Genomic DNA, 14,546 nt, shown 5'->3' with positions numbered 1-14,546 from the left:
TCTTATTTCTAGAAAATTTGGTGAACAAAGAGAATTTTGTGGTGACCTGTAGAAATTGTGTTGTGATAATCTTTCTGCCACAGGCAAGTGATTTTTGCATATTTAGGCTTATTTCCCTTTTAGAAGAGAAAGACTCCAAGAATACCTTTCTACTCTCCAGGCTATCAGATCCAACTGAATAGCAAAGGGAGGAACTATAGTAGAGTAGAAAGAGCGTTGGATTTGGTGTCAGAAGACCTGGATTAATATCCCACATCTCCTATTTACTCCTTGTGTGACCTTGGGCACATCAGTTAAGTTCTCTGAACCCCCTTTTCCTCAGCTAGAAAATGAAGAGGTGTATATGTGTATGTATGTATGGGTATATCGTATATACATATGTATATGTGTATACACACATGCACATATACATATACACATACACATACATATACATATAATGTGGCCTCTAGGTTCCTAAGTCTCTAAGGCTTATGATCCTATGAAAGGTCAAAAGGAGAATATTTCTTTAACATTGTAGCACAGCGAGTAAGAGCACTGGCCCCAGTGTCGGGATGACCTGGGATCGAATCCGGGCTCAGACACTTAACACCTGGCCGTGTAACCTTGAGCAAGTTACTTAACCCCAATTGCTTAGAGGTGGCCAGGTGGCTCAGCGAGTAATTAAGCACCGGCCCCAGTGTCGGGATGACCTGGGGATCAAATCCGGGCTCAGATACTTAGCACCACACCCAGAAATAACTGGCCATGTAACCTTGAGCAAGTTACTTAACTTTTTTTTAAAATTGCTTTAAAAAACAAAACAAAACAAAAAACATTATATAGTTTTCTACTTCTAGAACAAAAGAAAAGATTGCTACCTGGATTAAATTACAGTATCAAAACTTACTCCTGTTCCTTTTAGACTAGGGTCTCTTTACCTTTTTGTGTCATGGTCTCTTCTGGCAGTGGAGCTTGTGGGACTCCTTCCCAGAAGAGTAATTAAAGGAAATGCTAAATTTCAGAAGTTAATGAAAATAAAGATGAATTTTTTTCCATACATATTCCAAGACCCCCTAAAATCTACTCAAGGATCTTAGGGATCCATAGACTTTATATTAAGAATCCCTGCTTTCCGGGGGCGGCTAGATGGCCGGCCCTGGAGTCAGGAGCACCTGAGTTCGGTTCCAGCCCCAGACACTTAACACCCACACAAAAAAACTAGCCGTGTAACCTTGGGCAAGTTACTTAACCCAAACTGCCCTCCAAAAGGCAAAAAAAAAAAAAAAAAAGAATCCCTGCTTTCCACTGTTAATGTTTTATTGTAATTTTTCTTTTAAAAAAGAAGAAAGGAATTATCAATGTGTCACAATTTGTTTTGTTGTTGTTTGGCCTGTGATTTCATTGCTAGACAAAGGTCCCCAGTTAAGATTCTCCCTCTACTAGTGTACATTGGCAATTGTTCTATGGCTTAGATGGAGTAAGCATTTATTAAGCACCTACTACATGCCAGGTCCTGTGCTAAGCACTTTACACTGTTTCATTTGATCCTCACAGCAACCCCATGAGGTAGGTGCTATTTTTATCTCCATTTTAAACTGAGGAAACTGAGACAGGCAGAAGTTAAGTGACTTGCCCAGAGTAACTGGGCAGCACCCAGCTGGTAACTAAGTCTTAGATAATTGCCTAGAAGTGAATTGACTTGTCTAGGTAGAACAAATTGGCTTGCACACTGGCACGGACACTTAGAGACTTGGCTTCTTGTCTCCGTTGTGCCTTTGTTTGTGGACCAGCTCTGCCATCTTGCTCCTCTTGTTAAATACTGTAGGCCTAATGACACTTGAGAACAGCTTGCTTCATGGTAGTATTGTGATAATTAACTAGGCTATTCTGGAAGACACCTGTATATTTGTTATACTTAACTATTTCAAAAGGCATGTTATTTCATCAGTGAAGATGCTCCAATAGCTAACTGAAGTACAATATAGAAAAATCCAAGAATTTGGAGTCAAAAGTTCATTCTCCAGCTCCATTACTCGCTGGGACTTTGGATAAGTCACCTAACCCTTCTCAGCCTTAGTTTCCTCTTATATAAAATGAGGGAGGGAAGCAAAGATGAACTTGAAGGTTGCTTCCAGCTCTGAATTTCAGATCCAGAGATCTCAACAGGCTAGATCACTGAGCCACATCTAGTAAGGTAAAATGCGATAGACATAAATGTAAAGTCTCACACTTGGGTACAAAAAAGCAACTTCACAGGTGCAAAATGGGGGCGAAATGGATAAATAGAAATTTTTCTGGATTTGTTTTTGTAGTAGGCTCAACAGGCATCAACCATGTAGTATGGCAGCTAAAAAAAAGACCTACTGATGTCTCAGGCTGCATTAAGAGGCATAGTGATAGTCCCATTCTGCAGTGCCCTGACCAAACCACTTGTGTAGCAAAGTGACCATTCTGTGTGTCACATTTTAGAAAGGTCATTGATAATCTAGAGAATGTCCAGGGGAGGGGGACTATGATAGTAAAAAGAGGAACTGAAGGTGTTTGACCTAAGGAAGAGAAGACCATAAAACAACATGATAGCTGACTTCAAGTATTTGAACAGGTGTCACATCAAAGAGGGAGAGAGCAAATTAGTTCTGCTCAAAAGAGAGAACTAAGAACAATGTATAGACATTGCAAAAGGGTTATTTTGGACTTGGAGGCAGGGAAATTGTCTATTAGTAAAAGCTTCCTAACAGAGCTGTCAAAAAATAAAATGGACTTCTCTGGGAGATAATGGTTTCCCTCCTTTTCTAAGTCTTCAACAAAGGCTGGAAAGCCATTTGTCAACTATATATATTCTCAAGAATATTCCTGTTCAGGTACAGGTACAGAAGTAGACCATTTCTCAGATTCCTTCCAACTCTCAGATACTGTGATTCTATGGGATTTGTCTTGTATATGTCTAAGTTCCTAGACATAACTATGTATTTGAAACATGTTAGGGAAGGAGATATCATTTCCCTTATATACTGCTTTGTGGGACATTCTCCATATGTGCAATAACCAGACTTCCAGGAGTTATCTATTAAGACAACTTGATCATTTAGTGAGAAACAGTTCAAAGACTGCTGGACTAGAGAGCTTCAGAAGAACTGGATTTGAGTCCTGGTTCTGCCAATTTTAAGCTTTGAGATTTTGAGTGTGCCTAAGTTTTCCTTGGTTGTAAAATCGGGATCTTAATACTTGTGCTACCTTCCTCATGCATTTGTTTGTGAATAAAGTGCTTGGTACACTGAGGTGGGAAATATGAGCTGCAGTGGTTATTGGAGAATAGTACTGTTTAGAAGGTAGCTCTAACACCAAAGGTGCTTTTGGGCAGTTGTAGGAGAAAGGAGATAGAATTATTACAGTAGGACACACTAAGCTGCCACTGTCATCTTCCCTTCTAGTCCCTGTTTCATCCAAGTTTCCTGTGACACTTGCATTTCAGAAACATATGGGAAGTGATACAAAGGAAGCTGGATAAATATAGCATGGATGGAAAGTGACATATGACCTCAAAGAATTGGAAACAAGGCTAATGAAATGGCTTTGCTCTACAAAGACCATAGACCCAGGTGTTTCTAGAGGTGGCATGCACATTTCTTCTGGAGCATGGCCTAAGAGTTGGAATTCTTGTCATTTGGGGAGGAGGGTCTGCTTTTCATTTTGCCAAAATCTTGAGATCCCAGAGCAAGAAGAATGGGTTTGTGGGGAAGGTGAGGAGGGGAAGTTCCTGAGAAAGGTAAAGGTGAAGAAGACTGGGAGGACACTGAGGACAGTTGCCATTGTGGGAGATGACAAGCATTTTAGCAATCTTCCACTTTGAGTTTAATGATCTACCAATACACCTTGGTCTACAGATTGGTACTCCATTATTTAGAGAATTTACTTTGTGCATGCTGCAGGGAAAGATTGCCTGAGGTCTGACTGGCTAATCACTTACCCTGGGCTAGCTTGGGTTTTGTTTTTTGTGTTTTATTTGCTTAGGATATCACTTTGGATGACCTCCTAGAAGGAGGCCAGAGAGCTTCTCAAAGGATTAGAGATCATTCAGGGCATCAACTATGAACAGAGCTGTGAAAAGAGCACTCGAGGGGTAGTAAGATCTGGACCTGATCCCAGCTCTGCCAATTTCTTGGCTATGTGACTTTGGATAAATCACTAACCTCTCTGAGCTTTGTTTTTCTCATTTGTCAGGGATAATAATGTCTACCCTCTCTCCTTCACAAGGTTGTTTTGAAGGTGAAATGAGGTGGTCTATACAAAAAAACGTTGTAAACTGAAAGGAAGGGCTTGGGGACTGGTCCTCTGATCTCAATGATAGAGGGAACTCCCAAATAAGGAAACCCCCTCTGCCAATACAAGTAAGCACCATCTTGCAACTTAAGAGTGTTAGAATGTTGCTTAGAGTGCTAAGGCTGTAAGTGCCTTAGTGGCTGGGAGTTGCCAGAGGCACAGCATAGCTCAAACCCAGGTGTCCCTGACTCTAGAACTAGCCTTGGAACTCCCAGGCCATGCTGCTTCTGTGTAAATGCCAGCTATTACATACTGCGCTACTGGGCCATGAGGATGACCGTAACAGGACAATTTAGATGCCAAGTTCAGTCTCTGCAGTATGAGAAAAACAGGAATAAGCCAAGTAAGATGAAGGACTTTGTGGGAAGTATTCTGCATATGGGCACCTTTCTGTGAACAGTGGTGTGAATGTGGCCATAGCATGAATTTTCTGAAACAATGGGTTGTCTCCCTAGGCCAAAGTAGTACACGTGCTCCTGGATGGCCAGTGTGTCTCCCCGCCATCGGGCTTCCTCGTCCGCAAAGGACCCGGCCACTGTCACTTTGATTTTGCTCAAGAAATTCTCTTCATTGACTATTTACAACCCCAGACAGCAACGAGACCGTCACAGAGGTAAACAAGGAGAGATTAACATTTTCACTGCCTCTTATATATCTCATGGGGATATTGGGAACCATCTTTCTTTATATGTTGCTCTGTGGTCAATAACTATAGGGTTTTACAAACATCTTACCTTTAAACTTTGCTGTTTCCTAAAACTTAGCTGGGCCTTTATCTTTCCCAGAAACCCTGGGATAGATGCTCCACTGTATTATTTTGAGAAGGCTTTGTTTTTTCTCTGTCTCCCTTCCTGGTGGAGAGATAATCCAGAAGATTGATTAGATTTCCATAGCAGACACTAGAAGAGTATACCTTCCCACATATTTGTTGTTTAGCACTCAGAGTCAAACACTTGAGAACATTTGGCAAATTAATGTTCTACTGAGAAGAGAGATCCTCTGAAATGTTTTTGGTCCTTGTTCTTTAGCACATTAAATTCAGACCACTTTGTAGATGGCACACTCACTCATTTATTTAACAAATATTTAATAATGCCTGCTACATATAAGACCCTGTACCCAGAATAATACAGGGATATAAAGATAGAGTCCTTGCTCTAATTGAACCTACAGTCTCTGAGCTAAAACAAGTAAACATGATTTGAGGCAGGAAGTGCTACAAGAGAAATACAGAGAAAGGACTTGAGATCACTAGAGACCCTTCTACAACTAAATTCTATGATTCTTTGGCTTGGGCTTGAATCCTGACTCTTGTTTTTTGCTGTGTGACCTAAGTCAAGTCCTTTTCCCTCTCTTTTCCTCAGTTTTCTTACCTGCAAAATAGAGGGGGTTGGACTGGGTGATCACTTTTCAGCTTTAAATCCTATCTCTGGTCCTTTAAGTACTGTGGAAGTTGAGATGTTTGACATTATCAAGGGAAATTTCCTAAAGGGTGGAGATGAAGGAAGTACACTCTAGACAGAAGGAAGAGCATGAACAAAGGCCTGGAGGTGGGAAATTCTGGCATGCCTTTGGTGAATGAGCAGCTTAGTTTGGCTGGAATGTATGTTTTCTTTTAGGGATACACTGGAAAGTAAGGCTAGAAAGGTCATAGAAAGTCTTAAGAGATTAGACTTAGGGGCAGCTAGGTGGCACAATGAATAGAACACTGTCCCTGGAGTCAGGAGGACCTGAGTTCAAATGTGGACTTAGACACTTAACACTAGCCATGTGACCTTGGGCAAGTCATTTAACCCCAATTGCCCTGCCTTTCCCCCTCCAAAAAGCAAAAAAAAAAAAGAGTTTAGACTTTATCCTACACTGACAGTGAGGAGCAGAGAAATAACAGTTTGCTCATTTAAACACCTGCTGGTGGGGTACTCATAATAAAATCAACCTAAATGGAATCGTAGACTATTTCTTTATTGGATTATTGATGGGTAAAACTCACATACCCAAAACACAGCACATAAGTCAGTAACTGACTTGGAATAGGACTGAAGGTTTCTCCATATTAAGGTAAGGACCATGTGCTGGACAGTTAGCTGAGTTCATGGAAATGGAATTGTAAAATAATGATAGAGGTGACTGTAGGCAGCTTCAACTTTGTCCTGATGCTGATTATTCTAACACACTATGATAATAGTTCTTACCTCACTGTTTTCTATTTTAGCAGGACTAATTTAAAGAATACAGAACAAGCTAGCATGGACTATGAGGCCCCATTGATGCCATGCGGCTGTATCCTTCTCTACTAAACTTTCACATCAAGGGAAGTCGAATCAAATTGTGATAGTCATTGTCTCCTTATAGGGTTTCAGAACTTTGTTATTTATCAGTAACTCTTCCTGTGCCCTATCACAAGTCCCAATTCAGAGAGAGAGAAAAAGAGAGAAGAGAAGAGAAGAGAAGAGAAGAGAAGAGAAGAGAAGAGAAGAGAAGAGAAGAGAAGAGAAGAGAAGAGAAGAGAAGAGAAGAGTTTTATAAATATATTATACTTGTGCTTCATGTGCTTATACATGCATATTCTTTAGATATGATCCAGGATATTACATGTCATACCGGAAGCTCTCAAGTTTACAAGCAGTTTCCCCACTTCACTAAAATGAAACACTACTTTCACTTTCTGCAGTGGAAATAGTCCTGACCTTAGAAGAAGGGACTGAATTAAAATGGAAGCTCTCTGCTTACTAGCTGTGCAACCATAGCGATGGAACTTAACACTTCTGTGCCTTACTTTTCTCATTTGCAAAATGGGGAAAATCATAGCTGGTGCCACCAACATCATAGGGCTATTACAAGGGCAACACTTTATGAAGTTTAAAATTCTTACTATTATTACCCTGATTTCTCCATTAAAATCTTCCCCTGATGCCTCAGTATTTTATGGAGTTCATCTGGGTTCTTGAAAGCCATGCTACTAGAGTGCAAGCTCTGACAGACCCACCCAGCTAGAAATCTTTCAGAACCAGCCCAGAGATAGAGTATGTCTTGCTTGAGAACCAGTCTAGCCAGGTTCAGAGATGTTCATGACCAGGATATTGGCCTAATGAATATTTTAGGCCACAGCAGTTCATAAAAACTGTTAAGGTGTAGAGGGGTTACAGGCTGCTGCATCTATACTAGTTCCTTGAGGTATTAAAGAATTATTACCCGGCATAACTCTGCATTTTTTAAGTACCTACTATGTACAAGCACTGTGCTAGACATTGGGGATACAAAGCTAAAACCAGACAGTTCCTGACTTCAGGGAACTTTCATTTTACCAAGGAAGAATTATTAACCTTCTATTGATTAAAAAAAATTACATCTTATAATTCATCTGATAACACAGTCTTCTGGGGAAAAATCATGTGGAGTGGACATCATAATGCCTTAATTTTCATCTCTGACAGTGACTTCTAAGAGAGACTGAAAAGGACAATATTAGGGTTGGTCAGGAGGGCCCGCTGAAGCAGGGAAGGGTGGGATTATTGAAGGGGTCATCTCTAAGAGCTTCTTCACCATTGGAGGATAGTATTCTGTTAAGGGATCTATCCCCTTCTCTATCCCCACTCTATATCCATCTTCTGCACTAAGTGAGGAGTAGATGGGTAATGGCAGTAAATAAAGTCCCTCCTTACCTTTGTCCATATCAGAAGTTACTGCACTTATTTGACCTGCCACCTCCTTTAAAAAAAATTATTCAGCTTCCCCCAACAAAATCTACTTTCTTTAACACTGTAAGTTTTTTTATTTGCCTCATTTCGTTAAAAAAAGTGTATCCTTTTAAAATGACATATCTTAAATTTAATAATTTATTATGGATTTGTGGGGTTTTTCCTACATTGAAATTTTGATGACACAATATTGTGTCGTGTAACCATATAGTATCATATTGTAAACAAGTCATTACACACACATTACTCTTGCCAATGTATGCTGGACTTTCTGACTGTGCACAACACCTGCCAACACTTGCTTGTTAAGACCTGTCAGTGAACTTGACCACTTTATAACTTGCATTTTGTGTGTTTATTTGGAAAATAATGTAATCTCTACAACTTTAACTCTGTTATACAATAGATGAAATGTACAAACGTTTCTTTCAAAATTTTCTTCTCTTCTTCCCTGCCCCCTTATTTTTATTCAACACTCCCCAATTGCACCCAAGGCCCAGTATTTATAGTGGGTTGCTTGTGAAAAAGTCAAAATGGAATCCATTTAATCTCATTTGATACCTGACAGGAAAGGCAGATTTGTTCTCTCCATTTTACAGGTAAGGAAACTGAAGCCACGAGGTCACACAGTGGATCAGTTACCAAACCAGAGAGCACTAGAAAAGCATATGGTGGGGTTGAGTGGGCTGCAATGCATTAAGAACATTAATTCTGAAGGATGTTCAGAGTAAAAACTGTAATCATAGAAATGTATTTGATAGAAAAGAAAGACAAACTGGTTCTTCAGCAAGAGTCTGAAAGACAAACCCCGTGTGCTCTGCTGACATCTTTAAGAAGTCAGGAGAGTCTAGGAAGGTTCCTCAGCATGGCAGATGCAGTGCTGCTACCCCCTCACCCCCACCAAGTCCTGGGGAACTTCTTCTGGGACCTGGACGAGTCACCTAGGGTGAGCAGAGACGGACAAGCAGCGATGGGCAGGGAATGGCCACATCATTTGGATCACAGACCCATTTGCGTATCAGTGTCTAGGTATGTTAGATCCAGGGTCTTCAGATTGAAGATCCAGTGTTCTTTCCACAATGTCTCACTGCCTCTCTTTAACACCCATAGCTCTGAAATATTTGAAAGGCCTCAGCCCCAGAGGAGAAGAAAATTCCTTTTTTCTTACCAATCTAGTTTTAAATGAACAATGAAACTCATCCATCCCTTACTGTTTTTACTTTATTCTCCAAAAAAATTAAGTTGATAGTCCTTAATAGCCTATTGCAGTCATCTTCCAGTTTCAACTGATCACCAGCTGGGGAGATCCATATTACATCGGCTTGAATGGACTGGAGCTATATAATGAACATGGAGAAAGAATTCCTTTGACAGAAAACAGTATCCTTTATTGTACAGAATGACCCGTCCTCCCACATTGAAGGGGGTGTAGGAGGTTGGGAGGGAACAAGTCAGTTACATTGCATGTCAGTGTCAAGTTTTATTTAAAAAACTGCCACCTTGTTAAATATGCTTCTGAGACAGGAGACTTGATCCTGTCTTTAGTTCTTGAAAATCCCACTGAACTTTTGGGTTTGGAGTAACCCCCTACCACCTGGTTCAGAGCTGCTAAGGGTCAAACATGATTGGCTAGAACTTCATGTCCAAATGTGGGACCACCATAAATTACCCAATTCCTAGCCTCCATCTGGCCATCTCCATCCCCCAAACTGTGATGCTCTTGCTGGATAGAGGCCCATTAGAGCCCGAGGCATTCCTCCCACCATGCTCCTGCTGTGACTAGGGAAGCGGTTTCAGGTTATCAGAACTGTCAGGCCACTTTTCTGCCTAGGTGATTACTGTTAGTTACCACCCTTCCTCCTTCTCCAGATTCCTCTCACAACTCTCCCTACCCTCCATGGCACCTCCCCCCCCCCCAAAAAAAAAACCCCACACTTCTAAATTTCCCTTTCTCATTTAACAATCTTTTTCCCCCCCTCTTCAACAGTTCTGGGAAGCTCAGATTTATCAGTCAACCTTTTGGCCAATCTCTTCTACTTTATTATTCTTAAGACTGGCCTGGCCCACCCCCTGTGCTCCTCTTCCTTTCTGCCTTTATGCACTCTCATTTTCTCTTGAACATCCCTAATTTGGCTGTCACTTCAGCAGCTACCAGGACTAGCTCGCAGCAGCTCCTGCCTGCCTGGTACTTTGGCCCCACACTCCCCTGAGTTCTCCCGTCATCCTGATGTAGGTTGGCAGATATAGATTGGAAAATGGTGTGCTGAGTACTTCGTTTGGGTTATTACAGCTTAAAGGTTCACCTCAGACATTGCCGCTTTCCCAGACAGTGTGAATACCCTAGAGGGGGTATGTGGAGATATCCGAACTCCAGACAAGCTCATTGACCAAGTGAATGACACCAGTGATGGCAGACACATGTGGCTGGCCCCAATTCTCCCTGGCTTGGTAGGGTTAACCAATACCGCATGCTGTGTAGTGTAGCATTCTTCTATTTGGTGGAAAATACAGTTTTTTATTTTAATTTAGTATATGTCAGAGATAATGGAAAGAACCTTGGATCTGGAATTAAGAAAAATGGGATTTCAATTCTGCCTCTGTCACCAAATAGCTCTGTGACCTTGGGCAAGTCATTTTATTTCTGAGCCTCAGTTTCTCTATTGATAAAGGGAAGACATTATTATCCAGTCTGCCTCACAGGGACATTGTGAGGATCTATGATATATTGTGTATAAAAAGTCCTTTGTGAACTGAGAAACACTAAAGAAATGTGAGGTACTCTGAAATCCTTGTTGCCGTTACTGACAGCTGAGGTGTCAGGTTTAACTCTAGTGTCCCTCACCTATCCTTAAGTTTGCTATGTGTAGCCCTTGCCATCCAAAGAATGAGTCTCCATAGCCATCACAGTGTCTGGAGGAGAAGGAATCCAAGGTTCCGATGTTCTCCATACTAGCAGGCCAGACCTCCTAAGGGTCTGCATGATGGGATCCAAATGGCAGAGATTCTGTGGTCTTGCCATGATTGTCCAAAGGGGTTAGAGGAGGGAGCAGAACTGGCTGTGCCATGGCCACAGTTTCCAGAGGATAGCCCTAAAACAGGAGCTGTTGTGTGTGCTCCACACCCTCACTGATGTTTAAAATCTGAGAGTGCCAAGCTGCCTTTACTTTCATTTTTCCAAATTGGAACAGAAGCATGAGATTGTTATCAGATTGTAGAATTTAGAGCTGGAAGATACCTCAAAGAGCATCTAGCCCAGGCCCCTGAGGACCAGAGGGATATGGTCTGCCCAGCTATAGATCTCCTATATGGCACAGCCAGGATTTGAATTCGTCTTGTATGACTACAGATGTGGAGATCTTTCCCCTGCCCTAGGATACCCTGACTAATGCTAGGATCTGAAAAGAAAGAGCTGCCTGAGTACTAGAGGAGACCAAGGGCTGGCTCCCAGGATGGAGACAAGGCTTAGCTGGGAGGTGGGAGCCCCAGCTTCTCATCCCTGATCTCTTCTTCCCCTCTTTGGGGCTCAGTTTACTACTGTCATGAGAAGGGACCAGGTGATCTACACATTAAATCTTTTGGCCCCCTGCTACAGGATGTAGCAGGAATGGAATTTTAAAATTGATTACCCTCACCCATCCCTGGAAATTTACCATCTCCCCCCACAATTATGCAGCTCTGCTTTTTGAGACACGTTCTCCTGTCTGTATTTAATTTATGGTCCACGGGTAAAGGGAAGGAAAGCTAAATAGGAGCCTTTTAGTCAGGAATACTCTGCTCTTCTCTGCCAGGATATTCACTCAGGCCACTGGGCTGGGGGAAGCCAGGATGAATGGGGCATTACAAAGTCTCCCCAGTAAAGAGGGAGAGGTGAGCACTGGAGAAAACAGCTCCTCAGAGAGCCCTGTCAGCATTCTGTGTTTGCTAAGGCTATTGTTATAAAACTCAGCCACATGGGACAAGGCTGACTATCAGCTGTCAGGAGACTGAAGGCCCAGGGTAAACAGGGTGCATGGTATCTTGGTGGGCCCCCAGAGACACGCTTTCCTTGGGATTCATCAGGGTGATGGACTGGAAGGAGCATTGGCTTTGGAGTCTGAGAACTGTGATCTGAATTCTGACCTGAAGGACCTCATCAAGTCCTTCAAGGCTTCACTCAGCTGCCCCCTCTTATGGGAATCCTTTTCCAAACCCCAGTGGTTGTAGGCAACCTCTCTGAGCCTCAGTTTATTCCTCCAAAACACGAGTGTTAGACTGTGATCCCCCAGGTCCCTTTCAGCATTAAGTTCTATAGGAAGCTTCTTTGCCTGCAAAAGTTTAATCTCTACTTTAGCATTATTTCCCCCTTTCTCAGCAGAGTCTCTCTCCACCTCCAGCCCACCCTTGGCCTTCCTGACTCTGTGGCAGTTCCTTTCTGTTGCCAAACATATCTGCTTGAATCAAGTCTTTCCTCTGACAGGTGAATCGGGTTTATGTGATCTTTGATCTGCCCACCACTGTGTCAATGATCAAATTGTGGAATTATGCAAAAACTCCCCATCGAGGAGTAAAGGAATTTGGAGTAAGTACTTATTATGCTGGCTGCTAATTGCCCTTTGGCAAGTATATGATTTTTTTCACTTAGTTGCAACTTTGAAAACAAATGTCTGGTCTCCCAGGATATGAATACTGTGAATTTAAGATGTAATAAGGAGAGCAAGTTTTCCCTTGGGACGCAGGTCCCTGCTGTCAAGCCCTTCTGATTACGCCCAGCTGTGGTGCTGCCCCTTTGCATCCGTGAGACTGGTAAAAAATCAAAAAGTCATAGTTTTGCTCTTGAAAGACATGATTCCAGACTTGGAATCATGACCTGGGTTCAAGTCCCAGTACTGTTAGCTCTGCAACCTCTTCCCCTGCCATTGAATTCTGTACTCTGCTCCTTTGAAACCCTGCTATCTCTTGGGAGGTGGTCTTTATTCACAGAGTCTATAGAGACTTTTCACTTTAAGGGTTGCATCCTATAAACACCATCTCACTCAAATAGCTGTGTCTTTATCTTTGTGATTGGAGATTTAAAAGGTGTCTCTAGGGGGTGGGGGAGGGTGCCCCCCATGTCTTTTCCTCCATGTCACTGCCCTGTTTGGGAACCTTCAGTAATTTCCTGGTGCCTCTAGGAGAAAGGATAAATTCTTCCATTAGGCATTTCCAGACCTTCATAGTCTGGATCTAGCCCATCATTCAAGATTTTCATGGTGTTCCCCTTCAAGCACTCTACATCCTAGCCAAATTGGCTTATTTTCTATTCACCATACACAGCATGGCATCTCCTGCCTCTGTGACTTTGTATAAGCTGTCCCACCTAAAACGCCTAGATCCATGCCCCTTCTTACTTCTGCCTTTCTGAATCCCTACCTCCCTTCAGGGCTGCATCAAATGCCACCTCTTACTTTCCAAATCCCCACCTCCCAGCCAGTAAGTATATTAGTATATAGTTACTAATTATATATTTTACATTGACTTAACTCTCCATGTTGTCCCCCCCCCCACAGGCTAGGGACTGAATCCTTTGTATCCCTGGACAAGGGGAATCTGTGGCCTCAAGGCCACATATGGCCCTCTAGGTCCTCAAATCCAAATCCCTGGGGGATTTATTCTATGAAGTTTGGATTCAAAGGGCTGCAGGTTCCCCACCCCTGCCCTTAGAGGAGTGGGGCATTTTGCCCAAGTTTGGCTATGTACTTCCAACTAGAATGGTGTCCTTGGGAAAGACTAATGCCACCCAGCTACCCCAGCCAGCTGGGATACATTCCCTGCCATAACATCCTACGCCTGATCACCACCCAGAGGCTACCAATTCAGAACAGTCTAAAGGAGTCCCTCTGTAACAACTTTGCCCAAAAACTTAGAGTTGGAAGTGTTAACCTCCCCTCCAGTGTCATTCTTCTCCAGAATCTAGACAGATGGTGATTACTACTTCCTAAGGCAGCCTGTTATATTGTTGGACAGCACCTCCATAATTATATTGAGCCAAAATTGGTTTCCCTATAACAGTTCCTTATTGGTCCAAGTTTTACCCTCTGGAGCAAGTTAAAACAAGTCTCTTCCTCTTTCTCCACACAGTAAGACTTTCAGATGGCCTTTCATGACAGTGCTCTTAGTCATTCCTCTTAAGCTACAGCTTCCAGACTCAATTCAAGTGATAGTTTTAGGTGAGATGGGAGCTGCCCAGTGAGGGGGATGAGGAATTTTTCTGGGCACATCACTGTAATGGCCCCATGTGAGGAGGCATCATTAGAGTAAACCAGAGGTCTTTATTGTCCCATCCTTTTATCATTGTTCACCATTGTCATTGTCCTTTTGCCTCTTGTTTCTCTAGCTCCTTGTTGATGACTTGTTAGTATACAATGGAATCCTGGACATGGTCAGCCATGTGGTGCATGGCATCCTGCCTACCTGTGATCCCATAGTCCCCTACCACACCATTCTCTTTACAGAGGATGAGGAGATCTGCCATCGAGAGAAGTACACCGTTATCAGGTTTGTGAGCAAGACCTAATGGGAAAGAGCAGT

The 14,546-nt window shown here is 42.4% G+C and overlaps 1 protein-coding gene across 4 annotated transcripts in view; it reads left to right on the top strand.

The window, feature by feature from the left end:
- Nucleotides 1-14,546, top strand: part of KATNIP (katanin interacting protein) — a 220,562-nt gene that overhangs the window by 193,698 nt on the left and 12,318 nt on the right. For 3 of the 4 annotated variants that reach the window (XM_069064208.1, XM_069064194.1, XM_069064216.1), the window contains 6 exons: nucleotides 4,758-4,915; nucleotides 6,515-6,582; nucleotides 9,270-9,380; nucleotides 10,309-10,448; nucleotides 12,457-12,558; nucleotides 14,353-14,513. In XM_069064208.1, coding sequence (XP_068920309.1) covers nucleotides 4,758-4,915; nucleotides 6,515-6,582; nucleotides 9,270-9,380; nucleotides 10,309-10,448; nucleotides 12,457-12,558; nucleotides 14,353-14,513 — 740 coding nt within the window. The remainder of the gene's footprint in view (nucleotides 1-4,757; nucleotides 4,916-6,514; nucleotides 6,583-9,269; nucleotides 9,381-10,308; nucleotides 10,449-12,456; nucleotides 12,559-14,352; nucleotides 14,514-14,546) is intronic. The other variant, XM_069064202.1, reaches the window with a different exon arrangement.

This window comes from Petaurus breviceps, unplaced genomic scaffold (genome assembly GCF_028583685.1).
Source record: "Petaurus breviceps papuanus isolate PSGF00001 unplaced genomic scaffold, PetGlider_PUasm1.0 138, whole genome shotgun sequence".
Lineage (NCBI taxonomy): Eukaryota > Metazoa > Chordata > Mammalia > Diprotodontia > Petauridae > Petaurus > Petaurus breviceps.
Note: the sequence above shows the minus strand (reverse complement) of the source record. Positions and strands in the feature narration are given on the sequence as shown.